The 15,761-nt window shown below is 33.0% G+C and overlaps 2 protein-coding genes across 2 annotated transcripts in view; both read left to right on the forward strand.

Moving 5' to 3' along the window:
• LOC138713674 (26S proteasome non-ATPase regulatory subunit 10-like) overlaps positions 1 to 15,761 on the forward strand; it is a 340,028-nt gene that overhangs the window by 261,871 nt on the left and 62,396 nt on the right. The window lies entirely within an intron of this gene.
• Positions 11,785 to 15,761, forward strand: part of LOC138713442 (uncharacterized) — a 5,829-nt gene continuing 1,852 nt past the window's right edge. The window contains exons 1-2 of the mRNA XM_069845551.1: positions 11,785 to 11,816; positions 12,256 to 15,761. The exon at positions 12,256 to 15,761 is cut by the window's right edge and continues 1,852 nt beyond it. Coding sequence (XP_069701652.1) covers positions 12,320 to 15,761 — 3,442 coding nt within the window. The 5' untranslated portion in view covers positions 11,785 to 11,816; positions 12,256 to 12,319. The remainder of the gene's footprint in view (positions 11,817 to 12,255) is intronic.

The following is a 15,761-nucleotide window of genomic DNA, read 5'->3' on the forward strand; positions in this document are numbered from 1 at the left end:
TTAAATGTCGAGAACGATCTCTCGACATCACGTGATGTGACAAGTGTCTTAATTTGTCGCAGGTGTCTAAATATAATGTTTTGTTCCTATTAGCAGCTTTATCTTCTCAGCAGTTTCATGACCTCAACAATACGTGACTTTATTGTCGTGTCTAAATAAGTCACATTCATTTCTGGCAGTGTTGCCACTGGCCGAAAATAAAATGTACCAGATTTCTCTGAAAATTGTAGCAGACTGTACAGATTAAAAAAAAATATATAATGTAAAGTACAACAATGAAAATTAGTGTGTGTAAAACACTGTCTTTCTGCTATATGAAAAAAAAATATTTTTACGATTAAAAAAATTATTTATATTTTTACTTTCAAAATTGAAAACGGTGACAGATCACTGTGCAGTGATGAAGCGTTTCCCTCATAACTCATAAACTTATTAACTTTTTCATGTTCTCTCTCTTTTATTTTATTGCTGAAACTCATGTTTACAATATCATGATCTTTCAACTACATTCCTTAATAAATAATGTATTTTTTTTTAATTTTATGTTAGAAGAAAATACTGATATTTGACCATTTTTTAAAATGAATTTATTTGTTATCAATCTATCAAAGGTAGAGAAGTGAGCTTGCATCATATTTTAGGTATGACATGCATAAATACACACAAAAATTCATTGCAGAATGTTGGATAGTTTTTGAGTTATGTGGGAAACGCTTCATCACTGCACAGTGAACTGAATTTTGAAAAAAAGAAAAAAGCTGTAATTAATTTTTTTAATCGTAAAAATATTTTCTTCATAGAGCAGGACAGTGTTTTACACCTACTAATTTTCATTATTGTACAAGATACAGTAATGCAGGGAAAATATGTTGAATATTTCCAAAATTTTACCATTTCTACAACCCCGTAAGTTCAATTTTTACTTACTGTCGAAATCTGTGTCTGCCGATAACACCTCGTGAGTGTGCAAATGTTTCTATATTTCATAAATAACAAATGCATAACAGTTATTAGTCGGTGCATAAAAAGAATAAGAAGTTATTTTGCTCGCTTGCACAATTTCCTCAAACACAATTACGAGCTTTAAAAGTAAGCCAGCGTTGTGGTATGGGCCTAAATTGAATAAAGGAATTAAGAGAAAGTAATCACAAATGACTTACAATATAAATAATTGATTAAATGGCGATCTTACTCGTGTTAATTATGTAAGCATGTGCGGCTTACAGCTGTTTCGGTGCTACTTGACACCATCCTCAGAGCCTACTAGATCTCGGCGCTATCTCAACTTCGCTGCCTGTTGTGTGGGTGCGTTCTTGTGATGAAGAGTTGTGTCAAATACTGTGTTTGTTCTGAAATTGATTCTGTGTTGAGAATTTGATCAGGGTGTGTTTTAGTGTGTCTGTATATTTCATATTGTTCTAGTGTGTTGAGTTTTTGGTTTTTGGGTTGTATGTGTAGGATTTCCATGTCTGTATTTATGTTATTGTATGTGTGGTTAGCATTAGTTATGTGTTCGGCATATGTAGATGTATTGTGTCCTCTGGTTATTGCTTTAATGTGTTCTTTGTATCGAGTTTGGAATGATCTGCTTGTCTGTCCAATGTAGAAACTGTCGCAACTATTGCATGTGAGTTTGTATACGCCTGTGTGGTTGTATTTATTTGTTTGTGTGTTGAGATGTCTTTGTAGTGTGTTTTCTGTTCTGTATGCTATGTTGTATTTCTGTTTTCTGAATGAGGATGCGTTCTTGTGTGTGTTTTTGTTTTCGTATGTTAGTGTGACGTATTTCTTGTGTTCTTGTGTTTGTGTTGTGTTTTGTGTGTTTGTTGAGTTTTTGTTTTATCTTCCTTATGATGTTGTCTATTATGTTTGGACTGTATCCGTTTTCTTGTGCTATGTATTTGATTGTGTTCACTTCTTCATTGTAGTGTTGTTGGCTCATGGGTATGTTGAGTACCATTGTCCTAAATGCAGTATGTTTGTGTTGTGTGGGGTGATTAGATGTGTTGTGTATGTGTGTGGTGGTGGTGGTTGGTTTTCTGTATATTTTGAAGGCGTGTTTGTTGTCAACTTTTGTTATGGTGATGTCTAGGAAATTTATGGAGTTGTCGTTTCCAAGAACTGCACGCATTGTATTCTTCACCTGACATAATTAGGAACTTAAAATCCAGACGTTTGAGATGGGCAGGGCATGTAGTACGTATGGGCGAATCCAGAAATGCATATAGAGTGTTAGTTGGGAGGCCGGAGGGAAAAAGACCTTTAGGGAGGCCGAGACGTAGATGGGGGGATAATATTAAAATGGATTTGAGGGAGGTGGGGTATGATGATAGAGACTGGATTAATCTTGCTCAGGATAGGGACCGCTGGCGGGCTTATGTGAGGGCGGCAATGAACCTGCGAGTTCCTTAAAAGCCATTTGTAAGTAAGTAAGTAAGTTGTTTTCAAGTTCCAGTGTGTATTGAAGTTTTGGGTGTATTTTGTTTATGTATTGGTGTAGTTTGTGTATTTGTCGTTTGTTTCCTTTGTATAGTATGAGTATGTCGTCTACGTATCTGTGCCAGTATATTATGTTGTTTGCATTTTTGTTGTGTTCATTGTTGAGTATGTATGTTTGTTCTATGTTGTGTAAAAGTATCTCTGCTAGTATGCTAGATATAGTATATAGCCTAATACCTACAACATATAAATTTTCATGAATTTATTTCGCTCTCAATCCTATAAATACGTAAGAACCAATTCGTTAAAAATCTGAATATCACAACACTCAACGGAGAGCATAAACATTTCACGAAATCACAGGGATCCTGTGAATCACCCGTCACTTCTTTATGATTGCTTTAAATTACCCCACACCATCAAGTAGCACAAAATCGCCAAGCGAAGTGTGCGTTTGTAAGACAGCACGTTGGCTGTGCGGTTTATGTCTTGCAGATATAGAACATAATGCTTTTCCGACACGGAAGCGGTTACCATGCCGACGCGACGTGAATACTCTTATTAAATAGGAAATTACGTAAAAGGAATTGACAAAAGAAATCAGATTATAATGAGATCCAAGATTCGTACTTAGTTACCATAGTGACCGTCCTGGCTTAGGAGATGGATTTTAAAGCGCGAAAAATGCTTAACATGGTTTAATTCGGGAACTGAGAGGTTTGTTTCGTAGATGAAATACTTCTATCTGTGATAGAGGGCGCCGGAGAAAATTTTCCTGCCATTTCTCGATTACTTCGAGATTTTGAGGTGGCACAAGTGGCACATACCAGTGGTTTTATTGGACGTGCGGTGGTCCAACCTCATCGTACCATAGAATCAATTTCAGTCAAATATAAACCAGCAATATCACATTCATATTGTTGTATTGTTGCACTAATCCACAACTTTCGAAATACTATTACAACATAGGCTAATATTATCATTGAATATTTAAATCTTATATAGTCACAATCATGCCATGGTATGAAAGAAAAATTCCACAACCTCGAGCGGGATTCGAACCTGCGATTTCCTGTACTCCGGTCAGGCGCTCTACCAACTGAGCTATCGAGTTCGTTTCACGCCAAAGGCTTGAAATTCTCCTTTCATACCATGTCATGATTGTGACTATATAAGTATTTAAATATTCATTAATATGTCACATCAACGGACGTATATACGTCATCCAACATCGTAAGATGAAGATTACATTTATAATATTATCACTGCAACCATCATCACGGTTACTCTTTGACTGCCATCTCTACCATTATCATCACTGTTCTCCTTATTATATCATCAACATCAAAATTATTTATAAGTTAAGCTATCACTGTCATTTTATCTGCGTCGTAATACATAGTTATTATCACAGAGTTCTTATCTGGTGGTGTGGAAGAGAAGGCCTGATGGCCTTAACTGCACCTAAGTAAATAAATACATAAATAAATAACTAAATAAAGAAATGAGTAGAAAAATAAATAAATGAATAAATAGATGAATGAATTAATGAATAAATAGATGAATGAATTAATGAATAAATAGATGAATGAATTAATGAATAAATAAATAAATAAGTAAAGAGAGATAAATAAATAAATAAATAAGCACATAAATAAATAGATAAATAAGTAGAAAAATAAATAGAGAAATGAATAAACAAGGAGATTAATAAATAGATGAGTATATATATATATATATATCGATGATGGATGAATGAATGGGTGGGTGGGTAGGTGTGCAGATAGGTAAGTAGGTAGATAGATAGATAGATAGATAGATAGATAGATAGATAGATAGATAGATAGATAGATAGATAGATAGATAGATAGATAGATAGATAGATAGATAGATAGATAGATAGATAGATAGATAGATAGATAGATAGATAGATAGATAGATAGATGCAGGCAGGCAGGCAGGCAGGCAGGCAGGCAGGCAGGCAGGCAGGCAGGCAGGCAGGCAGGCAGGCAGGCAGGCAGGCAGGCAGGCAGGCAGGGCAGGGCAGGGCAGGCAGGCAGGCAGGCAGGCAGGCAGGCAGGCAGGCAGGCAGGCAGGCAGGCAGGCAGGCAGGCAGACAGACAGACAGACAGACAGACAGACAGACAGACAGACAGATAGACAGGTAGACAGACAGATAGATAGATGCACTATCGAACCAACAGAGAAAGAAAGAACAAGAAATGGATGGATGGATGGATGGATGGATGGATGGGTGTATGAGTGGAAATTCTTACCAAATTCGAATTATATCACAGGATACCTTATTGACTTTAGTCCATTGTTTAGTTTTATTTATTTGTTACAGGAGAATAATTTGGCTTCATAAGATGGTGTCCTGAACTTCAGAGATGGACGTCTTCTTCGTAAGGAAATCTCTTGATTTTGGGTGCTTTTAGCAATACGTTCAATTGTCACGAAAAGGATTTTCATTAATTCCTTTTGATTGACATAGGCTAACGTTCTAGCAATTCACCCCGTGATGGAAGGCTATGAAATTGATCCTGGTGCAGGTGCCAACAATAAAGTAGGTTATACCATATCCCTTCATATCTCAATACAGGGTGTTCGAAAAGTCTTACATCATAGGACTAGTCACAGTTTGTGTACTGTGTGTGCTCTATCAAGTTTTACATGTCAGGAGGGGAATTCACATATTATTTAAATACGGGTCAAACGTAGGTGATGTGATGCGACTTTTATATTCGAACGTCTGGCGTAAATATTCGATGTCTCCAATTTTGATGCTGTAGATCCGTGATTTATCATCCCCAAAAGGCCAATTCCAAGACATTCAAGTCGCCGGGCGTGTATTCCAAACGACGGGACCTCTGAGATAAATTCAAAAACATATATGTGAACTACATACTATGATTTGTCGTATGTTACGGGATTTTTCGGACACTCTGTATATTTGAAATAACATTGGGTAACGTGCCTAGACTATTTTCCTTAGAAGTGGGTTCCATTTACAGAAGTGAGTATTGTAGATGACCAAAAATCACATTTTTCTGTTTTTAGTCTTGAAAATTAATAATTCCTGTAGGTTAAACATATTTATATTGTTACGAGTAATTCGATGGTGTTCGGTAAACGGGGTTAAGTCATTTTTGTGCAAATGTAGTTTTGTTCCCCAGGTGAATACACAAGTATGGAATGTGTGTAAAAGAACGTTTTTCTTTTGTTTGTTGTGATGTGAACAGATGTATTGATGTTGTTAAAATATGGCCTTCTTATTAGGGTTAAGCACAATCTATATGTATGGGAGTGATGCATTCCATTTTTGTAATTAGTGTTCTGTGGTTCACGTCACACTTTTCTTATGCTGGACAGATAATGGATAAATATTGCAAGACCGAAGAACTCTACTTCACAGCACAATTTACAGCACTGGCACATTTTAGTCGGATGCTAGGAAGACTTTCTATGCTTTGTATATTACATTGTATTTAATTAATAAATACTTTTATCGGTTTTTAACGACACTGTATGAACTAGTAGTATCAATGTAAGGACATTTTTGTGAGATTATTACATAAATACTGTTCATAGCATTTATCTTAAAATTTCCGTAGTAATATATACAGGAGGGTACATAGGCATGTGTACTAAAGTATTGCAATATAACTTAGTTTTATTAAGTACAAGTGAGATTACAGTTAGAATCAATGTCATTCATCGATATTAGGCATCAATTCAACTGCTTGATCGATCCGTTATCGATTGTTATCCTCATTTCTACTTAATAAAACTATATTATATTTCTGTATACCTACTTATGCACCCACCACCTTGTTTATTGTACAATCGAATATTGTATTACACTTCAGATAAATACGTGGAACATGAATTTTGTACCCCATTTTGCAGGACCACCTGTCTGAAATAGAACAATTGAAAATGTATTTAGAACATATAAAATTACAAATGGAAAATAAATTGAGGCAGAAGAGGAAGCAGTTAGAAGAAGAACTGGAAGCAGAATACAGCAGATACAAGAACTGTCTGGAGCAGCACTTCCTGAGGATAAAGGAGCGTCTGGAATGTGATCTCAAGATGGGAACGAACGGGGAAGATCTTACTTGCAGCGAGTTGCTTTCTGTAAGTAGCATTCATACAGTCACATTGTACAGGTTTGTGTTTTCGTTTGCTAAATATTGTGCGGTATAAGACGTCACACACTACTCGAGGAATGTCTAAGGGAAGGTAGGCCTACAAAGTAGAGCGCTTTATTATATCGGCCAAATTCGACCACTACAAGTAAGTAGGCCTAACTTATTTCTGAATCTACCATTATGGTACAATGATTATCCAACTAAAATAAAAATTCATCAACAATGTCAAAAATATGTAAACGAACAAGTTAATATATTAGTCGATATTAACATAAGAATCTATACTAATAATAAATCTGTAGCCGAAATTTTTCTGGTAATTTTCGATTTTCCAAAAATAATTGGTCCTAACATATATAATTAACCACACTGAAACCGAAAATCGCTTTTTTTAAATTTTTGTTTGTATGTCTGTCTGTCTGTCTGTCTGTCTGTATGTTTGTTACCTTTTCACGCGATAATGGCTGACCCGATTTATATGAAAATTGGAATATAAATTAAGTTCGTTGTAACTTAGATTTTAGGCTATATGGCATTCAAATTACATTATTTAAAAGGGGGGTTATAAGGGGGCCTGAATAAAATAAATCGAAATATCTCGCTTATTATTGATTTTTGTGAAAAATGTTACATAACAAAAGTTTCATTAAAAATAATTTTCGATAAGTTTTATTCCTTTAAAAATTTGGATAGGACTGATATTTAATGAGATAAATGAGTTTTAAAATTAAAATAACTGCCATCTAAGGCCGAGTAATGAATTAAAAAAAAGTGACTTCGTCTATAAGGGGCTTGGACAGCAACAATCGAAAGCTATGAAAGATAGCCTACAGAGAATGTTTCTGGGTTTGTATGAAGTAATATCGGAAGCTAAATTAACCGATTTGTATAATTAATTATTAATTCACCATTGGAAAGTGTAGTTTCTCTGGATGGACATAATGCTATAATGTTATTACAGTATTACAGTATTGCAATTTTATTGTTCATGTTATAGTTGTAATTCCCTGGTAGAGGCCTGACGGCCTTATCTCTACCAGGTTAAATAAATAAATACTAAATACTAACTTCTGAGTGAATCGAGGACAGGTAAGATTAAAATAGATTATTATGCACAGAAAACGTGATAGGCTATTCTGTACATTCGTTTCCTGTATTTCCTAAAATAATTTTTATGACCAAATGAGTGGTCTCTGGATCAAAATGATCGCATTTTAATTATACAAATACAATTTAAATTAAGTAACATATTAAACTATTTATCCTTATATCAAACACGAATGTTCCCTGGATCAAATGTCCTATTTTAATTATGTAATTACTTTATATTTATTTCTAACGGGTGCAGCGGAGCGCACGGGTACGGCTAGTATATAAATAAATATTTAGTCAATATTGTCCGAATAATATCGAAAACAATTAATGAATTATTCAATATTATCGGAAGAATATCGAAAACAATTTAATTTAGTAATTGATATTATTAGAGGAACAGGTATCCAAATAAAAAAGTTAATGTTCTAGTCAATATTATCAGAAAATACCGAAATAAAGAATTAATACATTAGTCAATATTATCAGAATATCTAAATAAACAAGTTAATAAATCACTTAATATTTTCAGAGGAATATCTAAACAAACAAGTTAATAAATCACTTAATATTTTCAGAGGAATATCTAAACAAACAAGTTAATAAATCTCTTAATATTTTCACAGGAATATCTAAACAAACAAGTTAATAAATCTCTTAATATTTTCAGAGGAATATCTAAACAAACAAGTTAATAAATTAGCTAATAATATTAGAAGAATATTTAAATAAACAAGTCAGTGAATTAGTCGATCAGAGGAATATCTAAACAACACGTTAATAAATTAGCTAATAATATTAGAAGAATATTTAAATAAACAAGTCAGTGAATTAGTCGATCAGAGGAATATCTAAACAACACGTTAATAAATTAGCTAATAATATTAGAAGAATATTTAAATAAACAAGTCAGTGAATTAGTCGATCAGAGGAATATCTAAACAACACGTTAATAAATTAGCTAATAATATTAGAAGAATATTTAAATAAACAAGTCAGTGAATTAGTCGATCAGAGGAATATTTAAACAACACGTTAATATGTTAGCTAATAATATTAGAAGAATATTTAAATAAACAAGTCAGTGAATTAGTCGGTCAGAAGAATATCTAAACAACTCGATAATAAATTAGCTAATAATATTAGAAGAATATTTAAATAAACAAGTCAGTGAATTAGTCGATCAGAGGAATATCTAAACAACACGTTAATAAATTAGCTAATAATATTAGAAGAATATTTAAATAAACAAGTCAGTGAATTAGTCGATCAGAGGAATATCTAAACAACACGTTAATAAGTTAGCTAATAATATTAGAAGAATATTTAAATAAACAAGTAAGTAAATTAGTCGATCAGAAGGATATCTAAACAACACGATAATAAATTAGCTAATAATATTAGAAGAATATTTAAATAAACAAGTCAGTGAATTAGTCGATCAGAGGAATATCTAAACACGTTAATAAATTAGCTAATAATATTAGAAGAATATTTAAATAAACAAGTCATTGAATTAGTCGATCAGAGGAATATCTAAACAACACGTTAATAAATTAGCTAATAATATTAGAAGAATATTTAAATAAACAAGTCAGTGAATTAGTCGGTCAGAAGAATATCTAAACAACTCGATAATAAATTAGCTAATAATATTAGAAGAATATTTAAATAAACAAGTCAGTGAATTAGTCGATCAGAGGAATATCTAAACAACACGTTAATAAATTAGCTAATAATATTAGAAGAATATTTAAATAAACAAGTCAGTGAATTAGTCGATCAGAGGAATATCTAAACAACACGTTAATAAGTTAGCTAATAATATTAGAAGAATATTTAAATAAACAAGTAAATTAGTCGATGAGAAGGATATCTAAACAACACGATAATAAATTAGCTAATAATATTAGAAGAATATTTAAATAAACAATTCAGTGAATTAGTCGATCAGAAGAATAAACAACACGTTAATAAATTAGCTAATAATATTAGAAGAATATTTAAATAAACAAGTCAGTGAATTAGTCGATCAGAGGAATATCTAAACAGCACGTTAATAAATTAGCTAATAATATTAGAAGAATATTTAAATAAACAAGTCAGTGAATTAATCGATCAGAGGAATATCTAAACAACACGTTAATAAGTTAGCTAATAATATTAGAAGAATATTTAAATAAACAAGTCAGTGAATTAGTCGATCAGAGGAATATCTAAACAACACGTTAATAAATTAGCTAATAATATTAGAAGAATATTTAAATAAACAAGTCAGTGAATTAGTCGATCAGAAGAATATCTAAACAACACGTTAATAAATTAGCTAATAATATTAGAAGAATATTTAAATAAACAAGTCAGTTAATTAGTCGATCAGAGGAATATCTAAACAGCACGTTAATAAATTAGCTAATAATATTAGAAGAATATTTAAATAAACAAGTCAGTGAATTAGTCGATCAGAAGAATATCTAAACAACACGTTAATAAGTTAGCTAATAATATTAGAAGAATATTTAAATAAACAATTCAGTGAATTAGTCGATCAGAAGAATATCTAAACAACACGATAATAAATTAGCTAATAATATTAGAACAATATTTAAATAAACAAGTCAGTGAATTAGTCGATCAGAAGAATATCTAAACAACACGTTAATAAGTTAGCTAATAATATTAAAAAATATTTAAATAAACAAGTCAGTGAATTAGTCGATCAGAGGAATATCTAAACAACACGTTAATAAATTAGCTAATAATATTAGAAGAATATTTAAATAAACAAGTCAGTGAATTAGTCGATCAGAGGAATATCTAAACAGCACGTTAATAAATTAGCTAATAATATTAGAAGAATATTTAAATAAACAAGTCAGTGAATTAATCGATGAGAGGAATATCTAAACAACACGTTAATAAGTTAGCTAATATTAGAAGAATATTTAAATAAACAAGTCAGTGAATTAGTCGATCAGAGGAATATCTAAACAACACGTTAATAAGTTAGCTAATAATATTAGAAAAATATTTAAATAAACAAGTCAGTGAATTAGTCGATCAGAGGAATATCTAAACAACACGTTAATAAATTAGCTAATAATATTAGAAGAATATTTAAATAAACAAGTCAGTGAATTAGTCGATCAGAGGAATATCTAAACAGCACGTTAATAAATTAGCTAATAATATTAGAAGAATATTTAAATAAACAAGTCAGTGAATTAATCGATCAGAGGAATATCTAAACAACACGTTAATAAGTTAGCTAATAATATTAGAAGAATATTTAAATAAACAAGTCAGTGAATTAGTCGATCAGAGGAATATCTAAACAACACGTTAATAAGTTAGCTAATAATATTAGAAAAATATTTAAATAAACAAGTCAGTGAATTAGTCGATCAGAGTAATATCTAAACAACACGTTAATGAATTAGCTAATAATATTAGAAGAATATTTAAAAAAACAAGTCAGTGAATTAGTCGATATTATCGGAAGAATATTAAAATAAAGATTGGTAACTTAAACAATATTAGCTGTAGAATATCTAAATGAAAATGTTAATCGAATAAATTAGCTAATATTATCAGAAGAATATAGAAAAACCTTAATAAATTGGAAAATAGTATCAGAAGAACCAAGTTAAGGAATTAGTCAGTGTTAGCAGAATACTGTATATCCAAGTAAACCTGTTATTAACTTAAACAGTATTGTACCTATCTGAAGAATATCTAAATCAATAAATTAACAGATTAGTCGATCTTATCAACAGAATATCTCAGTAAACAATTAATAAATTAACCAAGAGTCTCAAAAGAATTTCTAAATAAACAAGTTATGACAATAATTTTAAAGTTAATAAACATTCCGGAGAAATGTGCAGTTGTTGAATTTCTTCAACATTTTCTTTATGAATTTCTTAAGAAACAAATTAGCAATATTTTTGAATTAATAGTTATATATATCATAACTTCCAATATAGATAGGAATGTTCTTTATTATCCTTTACTACTTTTGACAACTAAGATCAGAACAAACAGATTTAATCAGAACCGACAGAACTCGAGAAACAATTATTTTATGTTGCAGGGCAAGGGGAGAACCAGCAGCAACAGACTGGAAATCAGGTTGGTTACATATTGGTATTTGGCGACTGTCAGTTGTTCTTTAATTTCATATTATCTCAGTTACGGTATTAGTTTTTTAGTAACTCATAGATACTAAATATGAACAAAATGTAGTTGGCATTAATCGTGTTACACTTACAGAAAGGTTGAATTCGGAAAACCACTATTATGTTATCAAATATGATGTAAACGTTGATCTATATGATTATTTCGAAATTGATATTTTTCTAAATATCGTATGAGCATAGGTGACCACGGTAACTAGGAAAATGATAAAACTAAATGGCGTGTAATTCGTAAACAACCATCCAACAAAGTTTGCTCAGATGATCGTACTACAGCCAGTATACATAAGCTAGAATTTACAAGTATTTGTAGTTCATATTTATGCAGACAGAAATGGAAAGCAGTAGTCAATTTGATAATTGATTTGTTACAGGATTGAAGACTACAGAAAACGATCTTCAAGTGCCGATGGCAGAGGTTTGAATTTTGAGACCAAAATGTTGGCGTTGCTGTTCATGCGTGGTATCATCACAGCACGGAAATTCTCCTTGGCCAGTAATGTGGCTGGGGTTGGACAATTTGATGATATAGTGTTTGCATACATGGATGAGACACAAAACCACATAAAGATCATGTTCATCCAATTGAAAGATAAGCAAAATGTTTACAGAAAGAAGACTAGAAACATCAGCACCGCCCTTCTTTCCCTCAGAGGTGACTACAGCGTTCCTCAGTATTGCAAATCTTACCCGGAAGTGATGAAATGGCTTAGAAACCGTGATATCACTAGCAACATCAACATTGATAATGTAGAATTAGTATTGTTTACAAACAATGCATTGCATACAAACACTTTATGTCCAGATGGACAGCATAGTGTTCTTTTCACAGAAGGAGAAGTGTATTGCTTCACAGAAGAAAATGACACCTATATATACAATTTATTTCAGCAGTTAGAAACATATGGTAGTTTTCTCCATGAATTCAAAGCCAGAGAAGAAGATTCAACTGAAAAACTTGAAGAGATGAAAAAACAAATAAGCAGCGTTGATATAAGGAGGAAACTGATAGAGCTTGAAAGAGATGCAAATAAAATTTCAAGAGAAATAAACGACTGGGGAAATCTATCACATTATAAAGATTTCTTAAGCAGGTTCAAAGTGTATTCTCTGCAATCCGATGAGAGTGGACTTGATAGGTTCATAAAGAAAGAAATTCAAACAGCATGTGGTACCGGAACTTCAGCTACAGGGATAATATTTGAAAGACTGTTGAAAGAAATACACAACTGGTGGGAGAAAGAGTCTTTCTTTCTAACAGAAGAGGCTCTATTATGGAGGGGAATAATGCAAGCCCGCATTAATGAATTCAACGACGAGCTTGTTAGAAAGTTGAATAACTTAAACATCAGATTAAATGAAGAAAATGTTAATAAGTGTAAAGAAATTATATCCGATAATACAACTTTACACATTTCACCTATGAAACATGATTCTTCACTTCTTGTATGTTTGAAGGTCCATCAGAGTTTAGTAAATAACAAATATCTTATGGTAGAAGGCAAAGCGTTTGAATCACATGAAAGTGAACTGTGTATTCTTTGGGAAAAATGGTGTGATTTGCTAATTTTAGTGGATGACGGATATATTCCTTATGATTTCTTTCACAGTTGTCCTAGGAAGAGATTCATTTGTATCTCCGAAACGAAACCAGACACTGATTGCATTACAGTGTGCGATGACACAAATTTGGATCAATTGGATGAAGTTTCGCAGCAAAAAATTCTGTCGTCGCTGGTGAATTTTCAAGGTCATGATATTCCTTTTAGGAAACTAGCAGGAGATAAGTACAGCTTAGTGGATGGTAATATCATTATGCAGCTGTTGTCTGAAAAGGTTGTTCTTGGCGATGAGCTTTTTGGCGACTTGGAGTACTATATACCTCGAACGTTGCGACTTGTGGGCAGAGTCAGACAGAAGATTTTACGCAACATGATTGACGCTCCTGTTACATTTGCTGTTAGTGGACTTTCAGATTCTGAATTACAGCAAATGGCGCCTCATGCTGTGAAATTTGAGGCAATGAACACGCAGAACGAGGACCTGGATCACTGCGGAGTTGTAGCTGTCGAGTCGGAAGATGATTTCATACAATTAGCGAAGCCACAGCAGAGTGTTCACTGGCTTTGCAGGCAAAATAGTGGCTTACTATGGAAGGAATCTAGAGGAGACATTAGAACCATAAAGAACTGGATACAACTTAGCAAAACAAACTTGTTTGAGAATGTCGATTCCATTGCTGATGTTCCCCATCGTCTGGTTTTGGTATCTGCTGAATCTGGGATGGGAAAATCTACACTTTTGAGTCATCTAGCACTTGGAATCAAGCACATGAACCCTTCTATGTGGGTAATAAGGGTAAATTTGAATGATTTTACTAATTTACTAGAAGTTTTACCAGAAGATGTAGATTTGGCACATGTAATAACATTTATACTGGAGGTTTCAGGGATTCCCTCAGAATGGAGAGACATTTTGAGGATGAAGTTGGTGAAAATGGAGGAGGTATGCATGTTATTTGACGGATACGATGAGATTAGTCCCACTCACGCGGGAAAGGTGACACTGATGCTCCAACATCTTCAGGCAAGTAAGGTTCAGAAGTTATGGGTGACCACACGACCTGTAATGAAGCAGAGACTGGAACAGGACTTGTCCACGTTGGCTTTCACATTACAGCCGTTCTCAGATACAGACCAGGCAAACTTCTTGGCCAAATTCTGGAAGAAAACTTTCTCTGAAATTAATGAAATTAATTTAAGTAAATTTATTGTGAAGTTGCAACATTTGACTGCAACCAATCTCAATGACAAAGAAAGATATTTTCTGGGAATTCCTTTACAGTCACGATTGCTTGCAGAGGCTTTTGAAGATGACTTGAGAAATTATATCGAAACTGAGGAAATTGGTCTACCATTGAAGGTGGATTTAATTCAGCTTTGTAACAGATTTGTACAAAGAAAGTTTGAGATTTCTTGTGAGAAGAACAATGTAGACAAAACAAAACCTGGGTTAATACAGGATTACGAAGAATTAAGGGAAACATTTGAACAAAATCATATGTTATCAGCTTTGTTAGCCATCCTTCCGAACGCTCATGTGAAAAAGTTGCCAGGTTCAGATATCATTATTAATAGAATTACAAAATTTTCAAATCGAATTGAGGAAGGTCGCGAGAAAACCGGAATTATTAAAGAAATTGTGAATGGCAAATCAGTCTTTATACACCGGACATTCTCTGAATATTTTGCAGCTCTTTGGTTTGCCAGAAATTACGAATTTGTGAGGAACCTTCTGACAGAATTACTATTCGATCAAAATTTTCAAGTTTTAAGAAACTTTTTTGATAGAATCGTGGCTCAGGAATTTGAGTTACATGTGGCAGTTGTTAATCAAGACAAAACAGCAGTGGATACATTGTTGTTATCACAGAACATAGACGTGAATGCCAAAGATCATGGTGGAAGAACTGCCTTATTTCTTGCTGTTATGAACTACATCGACTCATACAGTGAAACGTCGTGTAATGTGACAAACCAAGTTCTTCAAACTTTGTTAAGGTACGGAGCAGATCCAAATATCAGAGATGACGTCTTGAACTGGTCTCCACTTTGCCTTGGTGACAAAATCAGAGCTTGGCCAGCCGTTGATTTGTTGTTAGGAAGCTCTGCAGACGCTACGGACTTACTTTTCACCAAACTGAACATGTGTAATAATACTTACGTCCAAGAAATGTTGCGAGTGGCATCTATAAATGGACTTGTGAACTTAATAGCGTTTATGTTGAACAATGGCATTTCTGTTGGATACTGGATCCGCATGGGGTACGGAAGGTATAAGTGTGAAGCAACAATGTTGCACATCGCAGCGAAACACGGCC

This window comes from Periplaneta americana, chromosome 2 (assembly GCF_040183065.1).
Source record: "Periplaneta americana isolate PAMFEO1 chromosome 2, P.americana_PAMFEO1_priV1, whole genome shotgun sequence".
NCBI lineage: Eukaryota > Metazoa > Arthropoda > Insecta > Blattodea > Blattidae > Periplaneta > Periplaneta americana.